This window comes from Medicago sativa, chromosome 5 (genome assembly GCF_051527215.1).
Source record: "Medicago sativa cultivar Bolivia chromosome 5, Bolivia_mono, whole genome shotgun sequence".
Classification (NCBI taxonomy): Eukaryota; Viridiplantae; Streptophyta; class Magnoliopsida; order Fabales; family Fabaceae; genus Medicago; species Medicago sativa.
The window spans coordinates 53,467,544-53,487,971 of NC_140753.1; the positions used below are offsets into that span (position 1 = coordinate 53,467,544).

Genomic DNA, 20,428 nt, shown 5'->3' on the forward strand with positions numbered 1-20,428 from the left:
TTTAAAACGGAGGGAGTAACTTTCAACCTAAAAGCACGACAAAATTTCTCTAAGACCTCTTTCACTATTCTGGCTTGAGAGGATTTAGATTGTGTAAACAAAAGATAAGCAGCTACAAATAATAAATGGGAAATAGTTGGACCGTTTTTGGAGATTTTGATTAGGTATCATTCGTTGGATTAAACCTTCTCTTGAATTAACATAGAAAGTTTTTTCATGTAAATGAAGAAAAGATAAAGAGACATATAATATCCTTGCCTTAAGCCTCTTTGAGGAATAAAACTCTTTAGTTTGTCGTTATTCCACTTCAAAGATAAAGTAGAAGACACTTTATAATAAGAGTAATAAACCAATTTTTTTGTTTTTTTGAAATAATAATAAACCAGAATCTTATTTTTTAGAGGAGTAAACCAAAATCTTGTAAAGTAATAAAAAGGAAATTCCAATCAACTCTAACATAAGTTTTTTTTTAAGGGTACTCACTCTATCATAAACGTTTTCAAAATCAATTTTAAACAAAAATAACTTTTTTCAAAGGTACTCTCTCGTAAGTAATGATACTAAATATAATTTCAAAAGAAATATATATAAACACAATAAAATCAACCATAATATAAAATCTATACACACATGTAACCAACTTAGACTCTTTAAAGCAATGATTAGAGATTCGATTTTGTCTCTTGTTTGTATAGAAAATTAGGGAAGAAATCATCTTGTATGTTCTACTGACTCTATAACAAGATTAGTTATGAGAAACTTCTTACCAATAATATGGTAATTAAATTAAAAAAAGACTTAAAATGTAAAAACATATAATTAAATTGAAATTGCTATTAACCTATGCTTAAAATATTATAATATTGTGACATTATAAAACACTTATTTATGTCCCCGTGAGCTTAGCTCAATTGGTAGGGACATTGCATAATTTATGCAGAGGCAGGGGTTCGAACCCCTGACACCCCACTTTTCCACATTTATAATGTGTGAGCTCCAGTCACTAGGCTACCTTTATAATGTGTGAGCTCCAGTCACTAGGCTACCTAAAGAAAAAAAAATAAGTTTTGTGTGAGCTCCAGTCACTAGGCTACCTTTATAATGTGTGAGCTCCAGTCACTAGGCTACCTAAAGAAAAAAAAATATAATGTGTGAGCTCCAGTCACTAGGCTACCTTTATAATGTGTGAGCTCCAGTCACTAGGCTACCTAAAGAAAAAAAAATAAGTTTTGTGTGAACTCCAGTCACTAGGCTACCTTTATAATGTGTGAGCTCCAGTCACTAGGCTACCTAAAGAAAAAAAAATAAGTAAAAAGAAAGAGAAAATGAAAATCCATCACATTCCTTGCCTGGAAGACAATTATTCATATTTGTAAGATTATGCTTTTTTTGTTCACTTTTTCATTTTCTGGCTCAATGCAATCTATGAATTTGTTATTATTCATTTTTGCAGTATGCTTTTTTTGTTCACTTTTTCATTTTCTGGCTCAATCAATCTATGAATTTGTTAATATTCATTTTTGCAGGATTGTTGATGAGAGTACTAAAGCTGCGGTGGGGGACCCAGTTGAACCTGAGAAGGTTCTAGAAGTTTCTAATTCTCTTGGTCTTACTATCAAATTCGTCCTCACTACTCATCATCACTGGTTCGTTACTTATTTTCACTTCCTTTACTATGTACCAAACACTTTAAATTACAAAATTATTTATAAAACATACTCCGGTCTCGGATATAAGAAGAAAAAAAAATCAAACAAAGTTGATGTATTTGGTTAAAAGTTTGTCTCATATACATCAACTTTGACTTCTATTTTTTTCCTTATATATCTGAGATCGGAGGGAGTATTTTTTTTTTGTACATAAACACTTAGCTTAGTGTGTAAGAATTGAATATCTTAACTTCTAGTACCTATGTTTATGTGATGCTAAAGTAGGGTGTGTTTGTATAATCAGCTAGATTAAGCACTTAATGAATAAGCATTTATTATGTAAGTACTCGTGTATAAGCTATTTATTCGAAGAGAGGATGTGGTTAAACCGTTTTCATATACTAGTTTTAAGTTGTTCCTATATAAGCTATCCTTAAAAAGCTTATTGAAAAATAAGTAAAAAACAGTTTATGAACGTGTTATAAGTTATCTTAAAAGCTGAAATAAATATTTATATCACAAGATGAACTCAAGTAAGCTGATAATCAGTTCTTTTAAATGCAGTCGTTATCTAGACTAGATATCATATTTTTAGAAGAACCAAAATTTATTGAAGCGGTGGGAGATACTTGAAGAGGTAATCAGCTTTCTGAGTGCTAACTGCCACGCATAATATTTGAATGCGGATGTTGTAAGTAAGAATTGTACTCCTCTAAAGTGAGTAAAGTGTTGAGTGAGAATATCAAGAGTTGTTATGTTAACAAATGTTAAAATATCATTGGACAATAATACAAACATTGCATAAAAATCCATCACAATACATAATCTTTACGATTAAAGTTACAAGAAAGACAACCTTAGAGATAACAACATGCTATTACACATCATACTCTTTAAACCTTCTCAATGCTAAATGCTAAATGCTTCTACCTCATGATAATACATATAATATGAGCAACTAACATGCCAGTTTAAAGTTAAACCTAGGCAATGAAATATCAAATCCTAAGAACTAGACTCCTAACCTTGAGGGTGAAAACTCCACACAAAGGCTAAAAATACAATTAATTGTCTATAACTCCAAATGGAAGAAGGTTTTTCTTGTAAATGAAAATATGGCAAAACTGTTCTGCTTTAACACCAATCTCCTCAATCACCCCGGTAGTTAAATCAAAACAAGCTAGTTGATCATCTTTTCTAACAATTATATTGCCCTTGATCCATACTATGATAGGACGCATAATGCAAGACAAGGGTCCAATATCGAAGAGTCTAACCCATGATTCCTTGACACCAATTTCACCCAAGATTGATATGTGAAAAGACTTTGTCTCTATATGATTTACTATCACAACAACTGACCCATTTAACACTTGCAGTTTTACATTGTCAGAATCATAATCCATTTCTTCTAAAGAGGGTAAAGGTGTAACAAAGCACACCTCATTGCCCAAGTGAAATGACACAACAACTATATCATAGTTATCATTTGCTTCTCCCAACCAATGACAGATCCCATTCAAGCTCACATTATCAAAATTTACACGACTTGGCATATCAATATCCATTTTCCTCCATGAATCATTTTTTAGACTATATATCTCCCAAAAAGGGTCATGACCCTCCACAACATCCACATATTGGATGATCTTATAGTCATCCTTAACATGGTCATAGCCAAATCCATGATCCATAATTCTACAGGAAAACTCAAGTTGAGAAGGAGGAATGACCTTAACTTCCTCAGTAGCAGGATTCCAAAATACAACTACAGTCTTGCCGATGATACGAAGAATGCCATTAACACAATCTAAAATCCGAATAATGGAAAATTGTGGATCGAGAAATGGTGGGGGAAATTTCAATTTGAGTTTATTCTGAAACTTGTCACCAGAAAGAAGGTAAAAATTATTTAAATCATGAGAAATGGGAAACTCGGGAGACTGGCTTAGATTGAGGCAAGCATCATGATAGAGTGGATGAGAATTGATAATGAACATTTTGGTGAAATTAGGGTTTTCAAACAAACGAGACCATGATTTACGAGCACAAGAGAAACGCTTAATAGATTTGAGAGGAAGCTTGGAAAGAATATAGAAAACAATGTCATCATAAACATAGTTACTACCATTACTAACCTTCTTCTCGTTTGTTGGAGCCATTTGTTGAACAGTTAACATGCAATGCAAATGGAAGACGAAAAGAGTGTCACAGTGAAATCGGCTTATTCTGCAAAGCTCATGGTGAATGAAAGTGGCAGTTAACAAATAGGAATTATGTGTAAGGAAAAGCTCGTGATGAATGAAATCGGTAGTTAACAAATAGGAAATATGTGTAAGGAAAGCTCGTGATGAATGACAGATCATGATGAATGAAAGAGGCAGTTAACAAATAGGAATTATATGTAAGGAAAGCTCGTGATGATTGACAGCTCGTGACGAATGAAAGCAGCAGTTAAAAAAATAGGCATTATGTGTAACGAAAGCTCGTGATGAATGACAGCTCATGATGAATGAAAGAGGCACTTAACAAATAGGAATTATGTGTAAGGAAAGCTCGTGATGATTGACAGCTCGTGATGAATGAAAGCAGCAGTTAACAAATAAGAATTATGTGTAAGGAAAGCTCGTAATGAATGAAAGCGACAGTTAACAAATAGGAATTATGTGTAAGGAAAGCTCGTGATGAATGACAACTCATGATGTATGACAGAGGCAGTTAACAAATAGAAATTATGTGTAAGGAAAGCTCATGATGAATGAAAGCAGCAGTTAACAAATATGAATTATGTGTAAGGAAAGCTCGTGATGAATGACAGCTCATGATGAATGAAGGAGACAGTTAACAAATAGGAATTATGTGTAAGGAAAGCTCGTGATGATTGACAGCTCGTGATGAATGAAAGAGGCAGTTAACAAATAGGAATTATGTGTAAGGAAAGCTCATGATGAATGAAAGCGACAGTTAATAAATAGGAATTATGTCTAAGGAAAGCTAGTGATGAATGACAGCTCATGATGAATGAAAGAGGCAGTTAACAAATAGAAATTATGTGTAAGGAAAGCTCGTGATGAATGAAAGCTGCAGTTAACAAATAGGAATTATGTGTAAGGAAAGCTCGTGATCAATGACAACTCAGGATGAATGACAGCGGCAGTTAACAAATAGTAATTATGTGCAATGAAAGCTCGTGATGAATGAAAGCGGCGGATAACAAATAGGAATTATGTGTATGGAAAGCTCGAGATGAATGACAGCTCATGATGAATGAAAGAGACAGTTAACAAATAGGAATTATGTGTAAGGAAAGCTCGTGATGAATGAAAGCTCGTGATAAATGAAAGCGGCAGTTAACAATTATTTTCTCTAATGTGTCATTCAAGTTAATTAATGAGTCTACAAGTTTTAATGATTTCCCTTAAGAAATGTCATAATGAGTCGGCAAGTCACACTAGTGGATCACAAGTTACACAGCATCACTTGATCTATAACAAATAATTCAACACATCATATATCTATGGATAAAAAATCCATATATATTCAACTAAGTATTTACAAATTTATCTTTTACTTCATGAATATATAGATCATACATCTATAAAAAAAATCTATATATACTAGCGAAAAGACGGACATTGTCTTTCCGCTCTTTTTATTGCGCTAACTTTTGAAAAATATTAACCGTGTTTTTTTTTATGAAATTTTGATTTGGATTAAAACTAAAAATATAAATATTTGCTGCTTTTAAATTATAACAAACCAAACTAATCATGATTATTTATTTCAATGACACTAACAATATAACAAAAAAAAGTATAATCTAATTTTTTTTAATGACACCAACAACGATTTTTATTATAGAAAAAGTTGTTTAAGGGTATAATTGAGATAATGAATCATGATTAGATACTATTAACTTATTAAGTCACCATTTCCACTCCTACATCAATGTTTACTAGCAATGTAACTTATAATTCCCTACCATATATTTAGAGAAATGATATTTGTACATCCACTTTGTGACAACTTCTTGACAACTTTCTCTCTCATACTCACATTATGTTTTTATTCTCTCTCTCCATTCTCTCTCATTATATATAGTATAGATTCAACTAAGTAATTTGGTATATTGGACATAACCAATAATATGAAAATAACTTAACATTACTGTTAATGTCTTTTGTTCTATTATTCTAATATCTCTTTTAACTGTTAATGATTATTATGATAATATAAGTTGTAAGAAATATTTTTATATTTAAAGTATGAGTAAATAATTCATGGAACCGACAATGCAATCATAACCATGTCAAAATCCAACGGATACCGTGCTCCAGAAGTTGCTTCCGAATCAAGGAAGGAAGGTCACCGCCTAGAAGAGTGATGTTTACAGCTTTGGTGTACTCCTTCTTGAAATGCTTACAAGGAAGACTCCATTTGGATATTATGGTTATGATTATGACATGGTTGATCTTTCAAGGTGGGTTAGGTCGGTGGTTGGCAAGGAAATGGACTGCTGAAGTTTTTTATGAGGAGAATATGTTGAAGAAGAGATGGTGCAGATGCTTCAGACTGCACTTGCTTGTGTGTCAAAGATGGAAATATAGTGGAGATTATGTAGCCATGAGTTGCAGAAAAGTACATCTTCGGAGTCTGAATCTAATGTATGACACAAAGAAAAGTACATATTCTGAGATTATGTAGACACTTAAGTTTTTATTCCTAACTTCTGAAGCAACTGATAGTAAGAGAGAACACTACGGTATAATGTTTCAAGTTCTAAGTTTCTTTGTAAGAATTCTAAATTTTCAGATGCTCCATGTTATTTTAGGCATTCAAGTTTTCATGTTCACAACTTTTGACTAATTCAAGGATCATGATGCTGATCAAACCAAAGGAAGCCATTAACATTTTCTTTTTTACTTTCAACAGTATATCTTACTTTCTTGTCTTATGCTATACTTGTTTATTATGAGATCATTCGATTCATACAATTTAGGAACCTACGCAAAAGATAAGGGTAAGTCAAGGGTAAATACTAAGAAATAGTCTCAAATAAGTAGTTTGATTGGTGATCTAAGGGACTCTAAAAGAGTTTTTGCAGGAGGTCTACAGTTCGATCCCTAACAACTAACTTAGTCACTTTACCCAAAGAAAAAAACGGAAATTGGAACCATTTTATGCAAAGTAGATTTGATACAACAAGAAACCACATTTTGGACACACTGAAAAACATTAATGTAAATCGATCAACACATAATTAGTACTTGAATTTGACTTTAACTGGAACAATCCTTGATCAAACTTTGCTTACCTCTCAGTCAAAATTCAGATTATCATAGCCCTTTCTCCTAGGAAACAGAAGGTTTAGAAAAATAAAAAGAACGCAGGTTGCAGAAGAGCCAAGGCGCTAAACCCAAGCTTTGCGCATTAATGCTCATTCCAAATTTGAGCATTTTGTTCGATAACTAATGTTCTTAAATACTATAGATGTGTTTCAATATCATCTTTAGATTTATAAAACAGACAGTTGATACACAACATTGATATATGTAATGTGATACTGTGTCTTGGACGCAAAGTAAACCAATATGAATTCATATCATGATTTCATTTCTTGAACTGTTGTATAGTGATGAATCTATAATATTTGTAGTTGTTCCTTCCCGCCAACTCCTCCATGCCTGTAGGTATATATTAACTCTATTTTAGATGATTAACTAGACACTATTAACTTAGTAAGTCGCCATTTCCACTCCGATATCAACGTTTACTGGCAATGTAACTTTATTGTAATATTTACTCAATGTAACTTCTATATGCTATTGCCAACCATATATTTTAACTCTGCTAACCATCTATGTTGGGTATTTGTATTGGTTGCATTGTTGCTAAAACAAATATCCTTGTTTGTGTTGTTGGAACCAATGTTCCAACATGTGTTTAGGCATCTTTGTAAGATGTTGGATACGATGTTCCAACATCCCGGCACGGTTCAGTGTGCCTGGGTTTATGCCTATTTGTACGCGCGATCTTATTGACCAAGCAACGCGCATATCTTTACAGAATCAGTTGTGGAATATTTCTAAAGTAGTATTTATATTTTAGGAAATATTTGTATTTGTTTTGGACGATCCAAAAAATGTTCCGACATTTTAGAACTTTCCATATTTGTTTCTGAATTCTGTTTTGCAGATTAGCTGAACCGATCTGCTTTATTCTGAAGCCCAGCTAAAGTACTTGGCCCAAGTTGCTTCAGTATATAAACAAGACCTAATTGATCATTCAAGCCGTCATTTTAAAAAGTTTAGACTTTTAGGGTTTTGAGTCTACATGTGATCTACTCTTGTATCATGTTGATGCAAGTTTAGAACCTTTATTGTGAGTCTTTCTTGTATCTTTTGTGATACTTGTTTAGGACTGTGTGTTGAGTTTGATACTCATGTTCATGCAAGTTCCATGTTTCTTTGTAAGGATTAGAAAGATTTTTTTACATACAAAGGACAAAATGATTAGAAGACATATAGGGTGCGTTTGTTTCAGCTTTAAAAAAAAATAGATTTTGAGATAAAAGAATCTAGAGATTTTTTTTTTTATATTTTTAAAAAAAATCTAAAGCTATTTCTGTTTGTCTACTATCATAAAAATCATTTTTTTGAGATTTGAAACACTTACACTTGAGTTCCTTGCATTAGGAAAAAAAATAGATTTTGGAAAAGCTACTTGAAATAGATTTTCATTTTGAGGCTAAAAATGATTTTTTTAGCAAAATGGATTTTTTTAAAATCTCAAACAAACACAACAAAAACTAAAAAAGTGATTTTTTACTCAAAAAAATAGATTTTTTTCAAAAAAAATCCAAAACAAACAGGCACATAATCCCCGCCTGAAGCCACTTTGAGGAATAAAACTCTATAGTTTGTTGTGGTTCCTTAAAAAAAAAAAAAAAGTTTGCTGTGGTTGCACTTCAAAGATAAAGTAGAAGATGTTATACACTTCATAATAAGAGTAATAAACCAAAATCATATAAAGTAATGATTTCAGTCTACTTCTTCATAAATAAAAAATTAGAATTACTTTATCATAAGTTTTTTCAAAATCAATTTTGAACAAAAATAACCTTTTTCCAATCTAGGTACTCTCTCACAATGATATACAAGTATATTTCAAGAGAATATATATATATATATATATATATATATATATATATATATATATATATATATATATATATATAGACATGCACACATAAAAAAATCAATAGATTAAAATAAGAAAAACACAATAAAGCTTGTATTTGTGAAACTCGGATAAAGCTGATTGCAATCAATATTTCATTTATTTTATAAATCTAACATTCTAAAGCAACTCCCTACTAAAGAAAAACCTTTTAAAATCTCCTTCCTAAATAGACCCTTAATCTTTTTTTATTTTCTACGATAGAATATGTTTTGGTTGTTGTTGTTTTTGATTTTCTCCGTGTCCTCCCATTGTTAGCGTCCTCCCATTGCTTTGCTCTCCTTTGGTTCTTCAAATTCAGCTGCAAACCAAAAATAAATACATAATGAATGTGACGTATAGATGCATATATGATCCGGCCATTGTTTGTGAAGCATGTATCGGTATTGGGTATTGTCACATATGCATTTGTTCTGAAGACAACTAATTACTACTTATTCTAACAGAAAATAGACTAGTGTTTATCAGAACTGCAGCCAGACACCTATAGTATGAAAAAGAACGAAAGCATGAGGTAGTGACTTGATCCTTAAACAATGCCCTTTCATAGTTAGTGGTCACTGATAGAAAAAACATGTATTTGTATAGTATTGATGAAGTAGGCAAAGTCTCACATTGTATTTATTAGAAGGAAAAACTATGGTATATAGAGGTTGGATGTTTCAAAATCACATGTTTCTAAATTCCTAGACAAGGTCAATCTCACATATTTCAAATAATATGTGTATTGTGGACTCCTAAAGCTTTTCTCAATAAATATTTTGTGGTCATGACCTAGAATTGCTTCAGTTCTCATTCCTTTTTTTTTTTTTTTTTTGCCTCTTTTCTTTTTTATTTTCTGTCATGAGCCGTGTCAGAAAATCATACAAAATCCCATCAGCTATTGATCATCACAAATTAAATAAATCATTAAACTAGAGAATCTAACAACCATCACTGCAACATTTAACAAAAATTATGAGATTCTCTAACAATATACTCGTAAAAATTTAACAACAATTAATAAGATAAAATCAGTGACTAACCTAGAAATGCTGCCGTCTTATCAGGATCCATATCATTACGTAGAAGAGCTTGAATTATTTCTTGCACATGCTTCCCTGATTCGCACAGCACTTTCCCTTGCTTCTCAAGGACCGCACAAACTTTATCTCTCAACTCGTGGGTGAGAGCGTAAGGAGCCTTAACGTTGTCAGGGTTGACATTTTTTAGTAATTCGGGAGGGTAAGGGTGTTTAAGGTCAGGTTTGGGATGAGAGACATTGGCAGGGCTCCGGTTAGAGTCGCCGGCAGGGATCTGGTTAGAGTCGCCGGCACCACTCCGGTTAGAGCCGCCGGCAGGGCTGCGGTTAGGGCTGCTGTTTCTATGGAAGCCACTCATTCTTTTAGAGAGAAAGAGAGGAGAGACTGTAATTTTTAGGTTTTCAGACTGTGTGTGTTGAATATGTTTGCACGACGGCGTGAAGACAACAGAGATGACTACTAAAAATTAAGAGAGATTAGGTTTGAAATTGTAGAAAAATAGGGCATAAAATACTTGGTATGGGTATAGGAAATGTTTTTTTTTTTTTTTTACATTTTTTATTGTAGATAATAGTAGCATAATAAATTGGCATAATCTTTTCTTTTTTTTAAAGAAAATTTTGGCATAATATTGTTATTAACTTTTTCCTATAAAAATATTGTTATTAATTTGTAAGGAATTTAGGAAATTTGGAATATTAGCTACTGAGTCATCTAATTCAGGTGTCGTTTGACCCGGATTTTTTTCAACTTTCCTACATTTTTAAGGAGAAGTTTGGTCAAACACAATATTAATTAAGTACTTACTAAAAAAAGTACTTTTTTTAATGCATAAAATTGAATGAAATAAGCTTTGGTCAAAAGTTGTTGAATGCTATTTCAAAAAACTATTTCTCGACAATTTATTTCACAAACACATCTCTTAAACTCACGCCGGGAACCTTTTCTTTTATTTTTTAATATTAATTTCAATATATTTTTTCTTCTATTCAATTCTATTTTATTTTTTTAAACCGTTCCATTTAATTTTTTTAAGTAGATTCCATTTAATTTTATTATCTTTTTTCCAAAGGAATTTTATTATCTTTTTATCACTTATATATTTAATTTCAATATCGTTTAATGATCACAACCTCACAAATCAAAAAAAAATAAAAAAATTATTCACGCTGTCATTTAATGATATCAAATATTTTTATTTCCTTTCTTCAACCTCGCAAATGCGTATGATTATTTTTATAAAATAATCATATGATATCAAATATTTTTATTCACGCTGTCATTTATTGATATCAAATATTTTTAGCATTGCATAATGCTTATGATTATTTTTATAAAATTTTGATTTTAATTAAAAGTACAAGTATAGATGCCTATAAAAATTATACTTATATATATATATATATATTGCACCTTTATATTGTAACAAATTATGCATATCTTTTTCTTATTCAAAAAAACTAAACATGTTTGTTTCAATAACACCAACAATGTAACAAATATCATTGGTTTACATTGTCATTGTCATCGGCAAGACCGTAGTTGTATTTTGGAATCCTGCTACTGCGGAAGTTAAGGTCATTCCTCCTCCTCAACTTGAGTTTTCCTGTGGAATTATGGATCATAGATTTGGCTATGACCATGTTACGAATGACTATAATCTCATCCAATATGTGGAGGGTCATGACCCTTTTTGGGAGATATATAGTCTAAAAAATGATTCCTGGAGGAAAATGGATATTGATATGCCAATTCGTGTAAATTTTGATAATGTGTGCTTGAATGGGATTTGTCATTGGTTGGGGGAAGCAAATGATAACTATGATATAGTTGTTGTGTCATTTCACTTGGGCAATGAGGTGTGCTTTGTTACACCTTTACCCTTTTTAGAAGACATGGATTACAATTTTTGGGGCAATTACATTTTAGCAAGCGTTCCTCCTGGGCAGTAATCAATTTCAAAATAAACAGAGATCCCCTATCGCATTTCGAATTTCATATAAAATCCCAAACAAATGTAAAAATATCATTGGACAATAATACATTGTCATTGAAGTAGTTTTTAGACCGCAAAAAGCTTGACCAAACGGTACCTCAATATTGTTTAGTACCGGTACAAATTTAGTATTGAGACCAAGTTATTTAACCGAGTCATCCGATTGAATCCGATTTTATCATGCGGTTCGACCAATGACTCAATAGTTCGACAGTCGAGCCGATTTTTAAAACTATGATTCATAAATTAATATTTTCCACTCCGAATAGGCCCCTCCACATTATATTAATAAAATTAAAATAATAATTAATGAAAATTTAGCCAAAAAAAAACAAACTATATTTAGTTTTTGTTAAAAAAAAGGCTTCGGAGAAGGGAAGATATACGAGCAATATAATGTCCTCGTGAGCTTAGCTCAGCTGGTAGGGACAATGCATAATATATACAAGGTCCGGGGTTCAAACCCCCGGCCACCACAAAAAAAAATATAATATATAATAAATATCCAAAACCTTCGTGACCTTCGTGACATCTCAAATTTATCCAAAACCTTCGTGACCTTCGTGACATCTCAAATTTTCATGTTGCACAACTTTTGTCTAATTCAGGTATCACGATGCTGATTAAACCAAAGGAAGTCATTAACATTTTCTTTTTCCTTTCAAAAATTTATCTTGGTTTCTTCTATTATGCTATACTTTTTTATTATAGATGTATTGCAATTTTCTTATGAAAAGTCTGTTGAAATAAGCTGAAAACAGTTGCATTTTCTTGGTTATTTTGTTTGGTGTTATTGTTTGCTGCTCATATGATATTTTGAAAAATCATTGGTATTTCTAAAATAAACAAGTTTACATTGTCATTGGGAGGAATATAATTGAGATAATGAAAAAGTAAGTATAAATATGCTCATATAGTTTGTTACACTTTTTAAATGATAAAGGAAAAAAATGTGTGTGTGTGTGTTTATATATATATATATATATATATATATATATATATATATATATATATATATATACACACACACACACACACACACATATTCATATCGTGTTTGTTACATTTTTTTAATATTTAAATTTATATTTATCTATTTGTTGCATGTGTTATTTGTATTCAAAATTGAAGGCATTTTTTGAAAGAAAAATTCAACCTAAAAGAGCTGAAAGGGGGTATTTTCTTTATATTTAGTATAGATTCAACTAAGTACTTTGGTGTATATTGGACACAACCAATAATATGAAAATAACTTAATATTGCTGTTAATGTCTTTTGTTCTATTATTCTAATATCTCTTTTAACTGTTAAATGATTATTATGATAATATAAGTTGTAAGAAATATTTTTATATTTAAAGTATGAGGAAATAATTCATGGAACCTACAATGCAATCATAACCATGTCAAAATCCAACCCGTGCTCCAGAAGTTGCTTCCGAATCAAGGAAGGAAGGTCGCCGCCCAGAAGAGTGATGTTTACAGCTTTGGTGTACACCTTCTTGAAATGCTTACAAGGAAGACTCCATTTGGATATTCTGGTTATGATTATGACATGGTTGATCTTCCAAGGTGGGTTAGGTCGGTGGTTTGTGAGTAATGGACGGCTGATGTTTTCGATGAGGAGAATATGTTGAAGAGGAGATGGTGCTGATTGCAATTGCTTGTGTGTCAATGGTGGTAGATAATGACCAGCATTGGATCAATTGTTCGAAACAGTGGAAATTATGCATTCTCAGTTGAATATAAATAGATGAATTTTTGATTCCTAACTTCTGATGCAACTGATAGTAAGAGAGCACTACAGTATAATGTTTCAAGTTCCAAGTTTCTTTGTAAGAATTCTAAATTTTCAGATGCTCCATGTTATATTAGGCATTCAAGTTTTCATGTTTCACAACTTTTGACTAATTCAGGGATCATGATGTTGATCAAACCAAAGGAAGCCATTAACATTTTCTTTTTTACTTTCAACATTATATCTTGCTTTCTTGTCTTATGCTATACTTGTTTATTATGAGATCATTCTATTCATACAATTTAGGCTTTGTTTGCAAGTTTGGAGGGGAAGGGAGGGGAAGGCTTGGGAAAAAAGGAATGAGCAAGTGGAAGTAATAGAGGAAAATGGGAGGGGAGGGTTTTGGGGGGTTAATTTTTCTTCATAATACTAAATCCTCCTCATTTGGAGGAACTAAAAAATTGTATTGGAGGAGGGTTTTGGGGGGTTTTGGAGGGTTTATATGAATTCTTCAAATTTAATCTATGTTGTTATATTATTTTTAAAATTTAAAATATAGTAATCATATGCAATAATTTATCATTCTCTAAAAAACTACTCTTTTAAAAGATTTCTCCATTTTCCCTCATATTTTCCACCCCTCAAAGCCTTCCCTTCCCCTCCCCTCCAAACTCGCAAACAAAGCCTTAGGGACCTATGCAAAAGATAAGGTTAAGTCAAGGGTAAATACTAAGAAACAGTCTCAAATAAGTAGTTCGATTGGTGATCTAAGGGACTCTAAAAGAGTTTTTGCAGCAGGTCTACGGTTCAATCCCTAACAACTAACTTAGTCACTTTACCCGAAAAAACGGAAATTGGAACCATTTTATGCAAAGTAGATTTGATACAACAAGAAACCACATTTTGGACACACTAAAGAACATTAATGTAAATCGATCAACACATCAAGTGGTTAATGAACTTCAGATAAGGTTGATTCAACCCTGAGTATTTGAATTTGACTTTAACTGGAACAATCCTTGATCAAACTTTACTTACCTCAGAGTCAAAATTCAGATTATCATAGCCCTTTCTCCTAGGAAATAGAAGGTTTAGAAAGAAGGAAAAAAACACAGGTTGCAGAGCCAAGGCGCTAAACCCAAGCTTTGTGCATTAATGCTCATTCCAAATTTGAGCATTATGTTCCATATCTAATGTTCTCTGTGTGCCTTCTTAAATATTATAGATGTGTTTCAATATTATGTTTAGATTTATAAAAGAGACAGTTGATACACAACATTGATATATGTAATGTGATACTGTGTTTTTTTCTTAAACGCGGTTGCTGCTAAATTTATTCTTTCAACGATCATCTCTGCAAGTGTTACACAGGTTCTCCATACTAGTTATATTACAAACAGGATATGTAGTCTGTTTAAGCAAGACTTCGCAGGAAAAAATTATGAGTTTGAAGACAATGTATTTTGTTCAAAACATTTATGGTACTAATTAATATAAACTCATAATAGAATCTAACGTGGATATGGATCAGTAAATGAAGCCTCATTTACTGATTTTGGAGCTGATTTACTTGTGGATTGACTTGATCTTGTTGTCCCTGAATTCTCTTCCCACAGCCTCGTCTCTTGAAGGCTTCTAGTTCTACTGTCCATAAAAAATGCAGGTTCTGAAGGTATAGAGAGAGTGAGAAAATAGCTACTTAGCGTGAGTACAATGGTAGACAAGGTTGGTCTTCTAGCTACGTTGTCTTGGACACAAAGTAAACCAATATGAATGCATCTCATGATTTCATTTCTTGAACTGTTGTATAGTGATGGATCAATAATATTTGCAGCTGTTCCTTCCCGCCAACTTCTATATGCCTGCAAGTATATATTTACTCAATTTTAGATAATTAACTAGATACTATTAACTTATTAAGTCGCCATTTCCACTCCTGCATCAATGTTTACTAGAAATGTGACTTTATGGTAATATTTACTCGATGTAACTTCTATATGCCATTCCCAACCATATATTTAAACTGCTAACCATCTACAATTTTGTCGATTCTTTATGGTAAGTTTATCTGTCAAAATAATACAACTCATAACAAAAAATAATGAGTAAAGGAAGACTTACGAAGCTCAATAGATCCTCCCTATTTTCCCCATGATGAATGCCACTATTCTTTTGGCCACTTATAATCTCAAGAACTAGAACACCAAAACTAAAGACATCTGATTTCACTGAGAATTCTCCATGCATTACATACTCAGGTGCCATATATCCGCTACATGCCAAATATTGTTGCGTGAAAACAGTAAACACAATATTTATATAATTTAAATCAAGCTCTTAATATACTATGTAAGTTCAATTTTCAAACATAACCTAACACTTACTAGGTTCCAACAACTCTACTTGTATTTGCTTGGGTTTGATCCACAAGAATTAGTCTTGCCATGCCAAAATCTGAGATCTTAGCATTCATGTCTTCGTCTAGGAGAATGTTGCTTGCTTTGAGATCGCGGTGTATAATACGCAGTCGAAAATCCTCATGAAGTTAAAGAACACCTCGAGCAATACCTTGAATAATTTTATAGCTCTTTTCCCAATCTAATTGTGCTTTCTTCAGTGGATCTACATACATAACAAAGTCATTCGCATTTTAGCTATCATGAAAGTTAGTCTTTACAATGAAACAAAGTTGAATGATAGAGCAACAATCTAATTATGCCGATAGTCTAATTATACCGAATATGAAGTAGTCAAGACTTTTATTGGGAATAAATTCATAGACAAGTAGTCTTTCGCTCCCTTCAATAGTAAAACCAAGTAGTCTAACCAAATTCCGGTGTTGAAGTTTTGCCATTAAAAGTACTTCATTCTTAAATTCTATATCTCCTTGGCCAGAATTAATGGACAACCTTCTAACAGCGATCGCTTGTCCATTAGAGAGCCTACCCTGAAAAGACGCGACTAGTTGTAAGTACAGTAAATATATTTTATTTTAGCCAAGTTTTGACAAAGTAATACAATATTTTAAAAATATAGAATTATCAAGCAAAATTAAGTAATGAAATTAAAGACGAATTTCATATTTAAAAATTTCGCTTCTAAGTTCTAATTTATCTTTGCGAGTTATTATATTTATCTAAAAGCAACTACCTGATATACAGCTCCAAATCCGCCTTCCCCAAGTTTATTAGAATCAGAGAAGTCATTTGTAGCAACTTTTAAAGTGTCAAAGGGTAATTGTAATGACTCAAAGGTTGTAATTTCTTCATCATCTTCTGAAGGAACTGAGATATGCCATAGTTGGTAAAAAAGAAAAAACAGTTATGTTGCATATATAGGTGAAACAGATACCATGCTCATAACAAATTGATAAAAAATTCATGTTTGGAGGCCTTAGACTTACTTCTAGTACTTTCATTTGGTTTCTTCACTCTTAGTCTTATATAGATGCAGATGAAACATAGCACCAAAACAATAGTAACAACTGGGACTGCTATGATGATGGCAGTTCTTGATGTGTGATCCTTTCCTACACAAATCAGAAAATCCTTGTAAGATTTATAAAAACTCTATCATCAATCATTATTTTCTTGTGTCTATATCTTTTAACTCTAGAACTCAATTTGCTATTCTAATCGTTTCTTTTTCCTTACTTGCTTTTGTTCATCAGAACAGATAATAATGATGAAAATTGAAGGATTACATGCATACATACCTTTGTGATTAGTAGATGGTGAAGTAGGTGGCGGCGGCGGAGGTTGAACATTAAGTTCATAGAACCTGTAACTTTCATATCTAAGAATACAACTTGGTCTAATAACTCTCCCACCTATCTTATTTTCACAACAAGATGGAAGATTAGCTATAGCTTGATCCAAACATTGATTGCAATCCAAGTAACTTATATCAGGTGTACACTGCATGAGACTATATATATCTTGAAAATTTGGATCTGTTAATAGAAATATAAATGTTAGTTAGAATAATTAGCTAGACTTATTAGTAGTAGTTTAGTATTTAAAAACAAAAACTATTGCTAAACTTTTCTAATTAACTTTTATATTTATACTACCTGTTACATTTGATGTAGCATATTTTTTCATAGAATCGCCAGTTGCAGCTTTATTTTTCAAATCATATAACAATTTTCTCAATACTTTATTGTAATTATCCACATCCGTTGCATTAAACGGATTCCACATAGATAATCCAGATGCTGTTTCCATTAGTCCAAATATCGACCGGCTTGAGTAACGCAGCATGCATTTGTCAATCCAACCAATCGCTTCTTTTTGGTTTGGACAATTTTGTGTTAGAAGAACTCTTGAATTGTTAAGACAACTGCGGCAATCATTTGGATTAACATCTCCTCTGCATAATCCTATGGCGTATACTTTATCGTTGTCTTCGCCATGAGTGAAATTGTAGAAACCGTAGGTAATTTTTGTGTTGGAAGTTAGAGTTGATAAAAGTGTGTTGAGGTTTTGTTGATATGTGCTGTTTTTTGTATAGTTGCCATTATCATTAGCACATGATGGATGGAATTCTGGCTGGGCTATGGTTTCATAACATAGGAATGTGGTTATGATGAGAAGGAGAAAACTACAACAAATTTTAAATCTCATTATGTATGATATTATGCTCTTGGTAAATGAAAACTAAACTGGGTGATGTTCGTTGAACCTTTATAACAAACTTTATTTGAAACAATGTTTTAAATGGGTTTGATCATGCATGTCATGAAAGGAGCCGGAAACTCATTGTATTAAACTAAGAGTAATCACACACAAAAAATTGACATCGCATCTTTATCTAAAATCTTAAAGTTTTAGATATATGTCTTATTTACGTGCGTAATCAAACAATCTACGTGAAATCAAACAATAATATCATTTAACTTTGAAAAAAATCTTCATCAAGCTAAATATATATGATCAGAATGAAATTTATACAAAGGAAGTTAACAAAATTAATAGTACTTTTTTTAAGGGAAAATTAATAGTGTTATTAATTAAATTAAAAATATAGGAAATCTTAAATATATTTGAGGTCTAAAGCAGTTGTCTCATAAATGTTTACAATCATTTAAAGAAAATAAATAAGAATGAAAATAATGGGCAGCCGGGTTCACTGAAACTCCTGCATACGCGTGGTTCGTGAAGGGATCCAACTATTTAGTGTATTATACGCAATCTTATCATGTTTTTACACAAGAGACTGTTTCTAAGACTTGAACCTGTGACCTCTCAGTCACATGACACCAACTTTACTATGACTCACCCTTCTCTTTTACTCATATCATACTTAATATTAGAATTAATAAATACATGAGATCAAGCCATTACAGATGATTGTAATCAGATAGGTACGTAACAATCAAGACTTGATAGCTAAATAAAACACCAAGGATAACAAGAAAGACTTATTAGCATTAACAGATAAAAATTTATCAAACATGTGCAGTGAGAAAAGTCAAGAAAATAAAGAGTGAGAATAATCGATTAGAAATAATATAAAAATCTTTTCAATATGTCCAACAAGTGCATTGAAAACTAAATAAGACTGAAAAATCGATTAGAAACTATAACTCTTGGCAGTATCACTTCCATATTGTCTCGACATAAAAGTAAAATATTAAATTTGCATATTACTATAATCTAAGTCAATAAAAAACAAAGATGACTGATCCATTTGTCCTAGATAAATAACACACCTTTAAAAAGGAGAATTCTACGGTACAGTCACCCAAATGACTTTTCCAATAAAGTCAAACATTTTAAATCAGTTTGTGGAAAACCGGCTTTAAAAGTCTAAATAAAAATGGAATTTATTAAAGGACCAACAGGGAAATGTATTTTACAACCCTTTATATTATGTCCAAACTATCAAGATATTACACTAGTTAAAGCACAAATTAGATGGTGCAATACAACGGCTGAATATTTTTTAGATAAATATTTATATGAAAGCCATAAAAATATAGATCATTTTTTATATAATGAATATAAAGGATTAGCTCAAGATTTAAGGAATAAACTTAAAGAATTAGCTAGATGAGTGAAGAAAATAATACCCTCACAACTAGAGTTAAAGCTTTGCTTGACGAAACCAAGAAATTAAATGAGAGATTTGAAAGACAGATTTCTTTTCTTGAAACCTTACCTCAAATCTATAAACAAAATAATCTGTTTACAAAAGATTATGAGCAAGGATTAGAAAGACCCCATGAAACTTGGGTAAATATGGAAAAAGATTTTCCGTGTTACAATAAAAATGAGAATAATAAATATCCTCATATATATCATTCTTTTAATCCTCAGTTAAACAATATCACTGATATGATTAATTATCTAATAAAAAACTGTTGTAAACAACATCTTTCTCTTCAAGAAGGGGGGAAGAATAAGGAAAAAATCGAAATCGAAGAAAAAACCTTATTTGCTAATTATAAAAGATGAGTATAGAAGAAAACATAGAGTATCAACTCGAAAAATTAGATCAACTTATGGCTACTTTAGACATAAGCGAAAAAGATTCCATTAAGGAAGAACCTGAACCTAAAGATCTAGAAGATATTATCTACGACTTTAGTTCCGATGATGATTCAAAAGACGATGGAAATTTCGTTAAAATAGAACAATTAGAAATGGGCGAAAGCTCAGGAACAAAAAGAGAACCCTCTTATAATTGGAATGCAGAATTCCATAGGGAATTTTCTCAAGCTAAATACCAAAAAATTCCTATGAATTATATTCCCAAACATAGTGTAAACGATGGAAGTGGAA

The 20,428-nt window shown here is 31.7% G+C and overlaps 2 protein-coding genes and 1 pseudogene across 3 annotated transcripts; all 3 read right to left on the reverse strand.

Annotated features, from left to right (window-relative positions):
- Positions 1-2,624: 2,624 nt before the first annotated feature.
- LOC146922990 (F-box/kelch-repeat protein At3g06240-like) lies at positions 2,625-3,900 on the reverse strand. The gene has a single exon (XM_085715751.1). It carries the CDS (start codon positions 3,827-3,829, stop codon positions 2,714-2,716), a length of 1,116 nt encoding a protein of 371 aa, XP_085571877.1. The 5' UTR covers positions 3,830-3,900; the 3' UTR covers positions 2,625-2,713.
- Positions 3,901-9,005: 5,105 nt separating this feature from the next.
- On the reverse strand, positions 9,006-10,361 carry LOC146922991 (uncharacterized). Its single transcript, XM_085715752.1, has 2 exons — positions 9,914-10,361; positions 9,006-9,189 (listed from the first exon to the last, which is right to left on the reverse strand). The coding sequence occupies exons 1-2, from the start codon at positions 10,266-10,268 to the stop codon at positions 9,143-9,145; spliced, it is 402 nt and encodes a 133-aa protein (XP_085571878.1). The 5' UTR covers positions 10,269-10,361; the 3' UTR covers positions 9,006-9,142.
- A 4,585-nt stretch (positions 10,362-14,946) lies between these two features.
- On the reverse strand, positions 14,947-18,284 carry LOC146922992 (cysteine-rich receptor-like protein kinase 26; annotated as a pseudogene). The gene is made up of 8 exons (XR_015012659.1): positions 17,716-18,284; positions 17,359-17,595; positions 17,047-17,172; positions 16,794-16,927; positions 16,380-16,590; positions 16,028-16,265; positions 15,765-15,915; positions 14,947-15,505 (listed from the first exon to the last, which is right to left on the reverse strand). The product of XR_015012659.1 is annotated as a cysteine-rich receptor-like protein kinase 26 (transcript).
- Between the last annotated feature and the right edge of the window lie 2,144 nt (positions 18,285-20,428).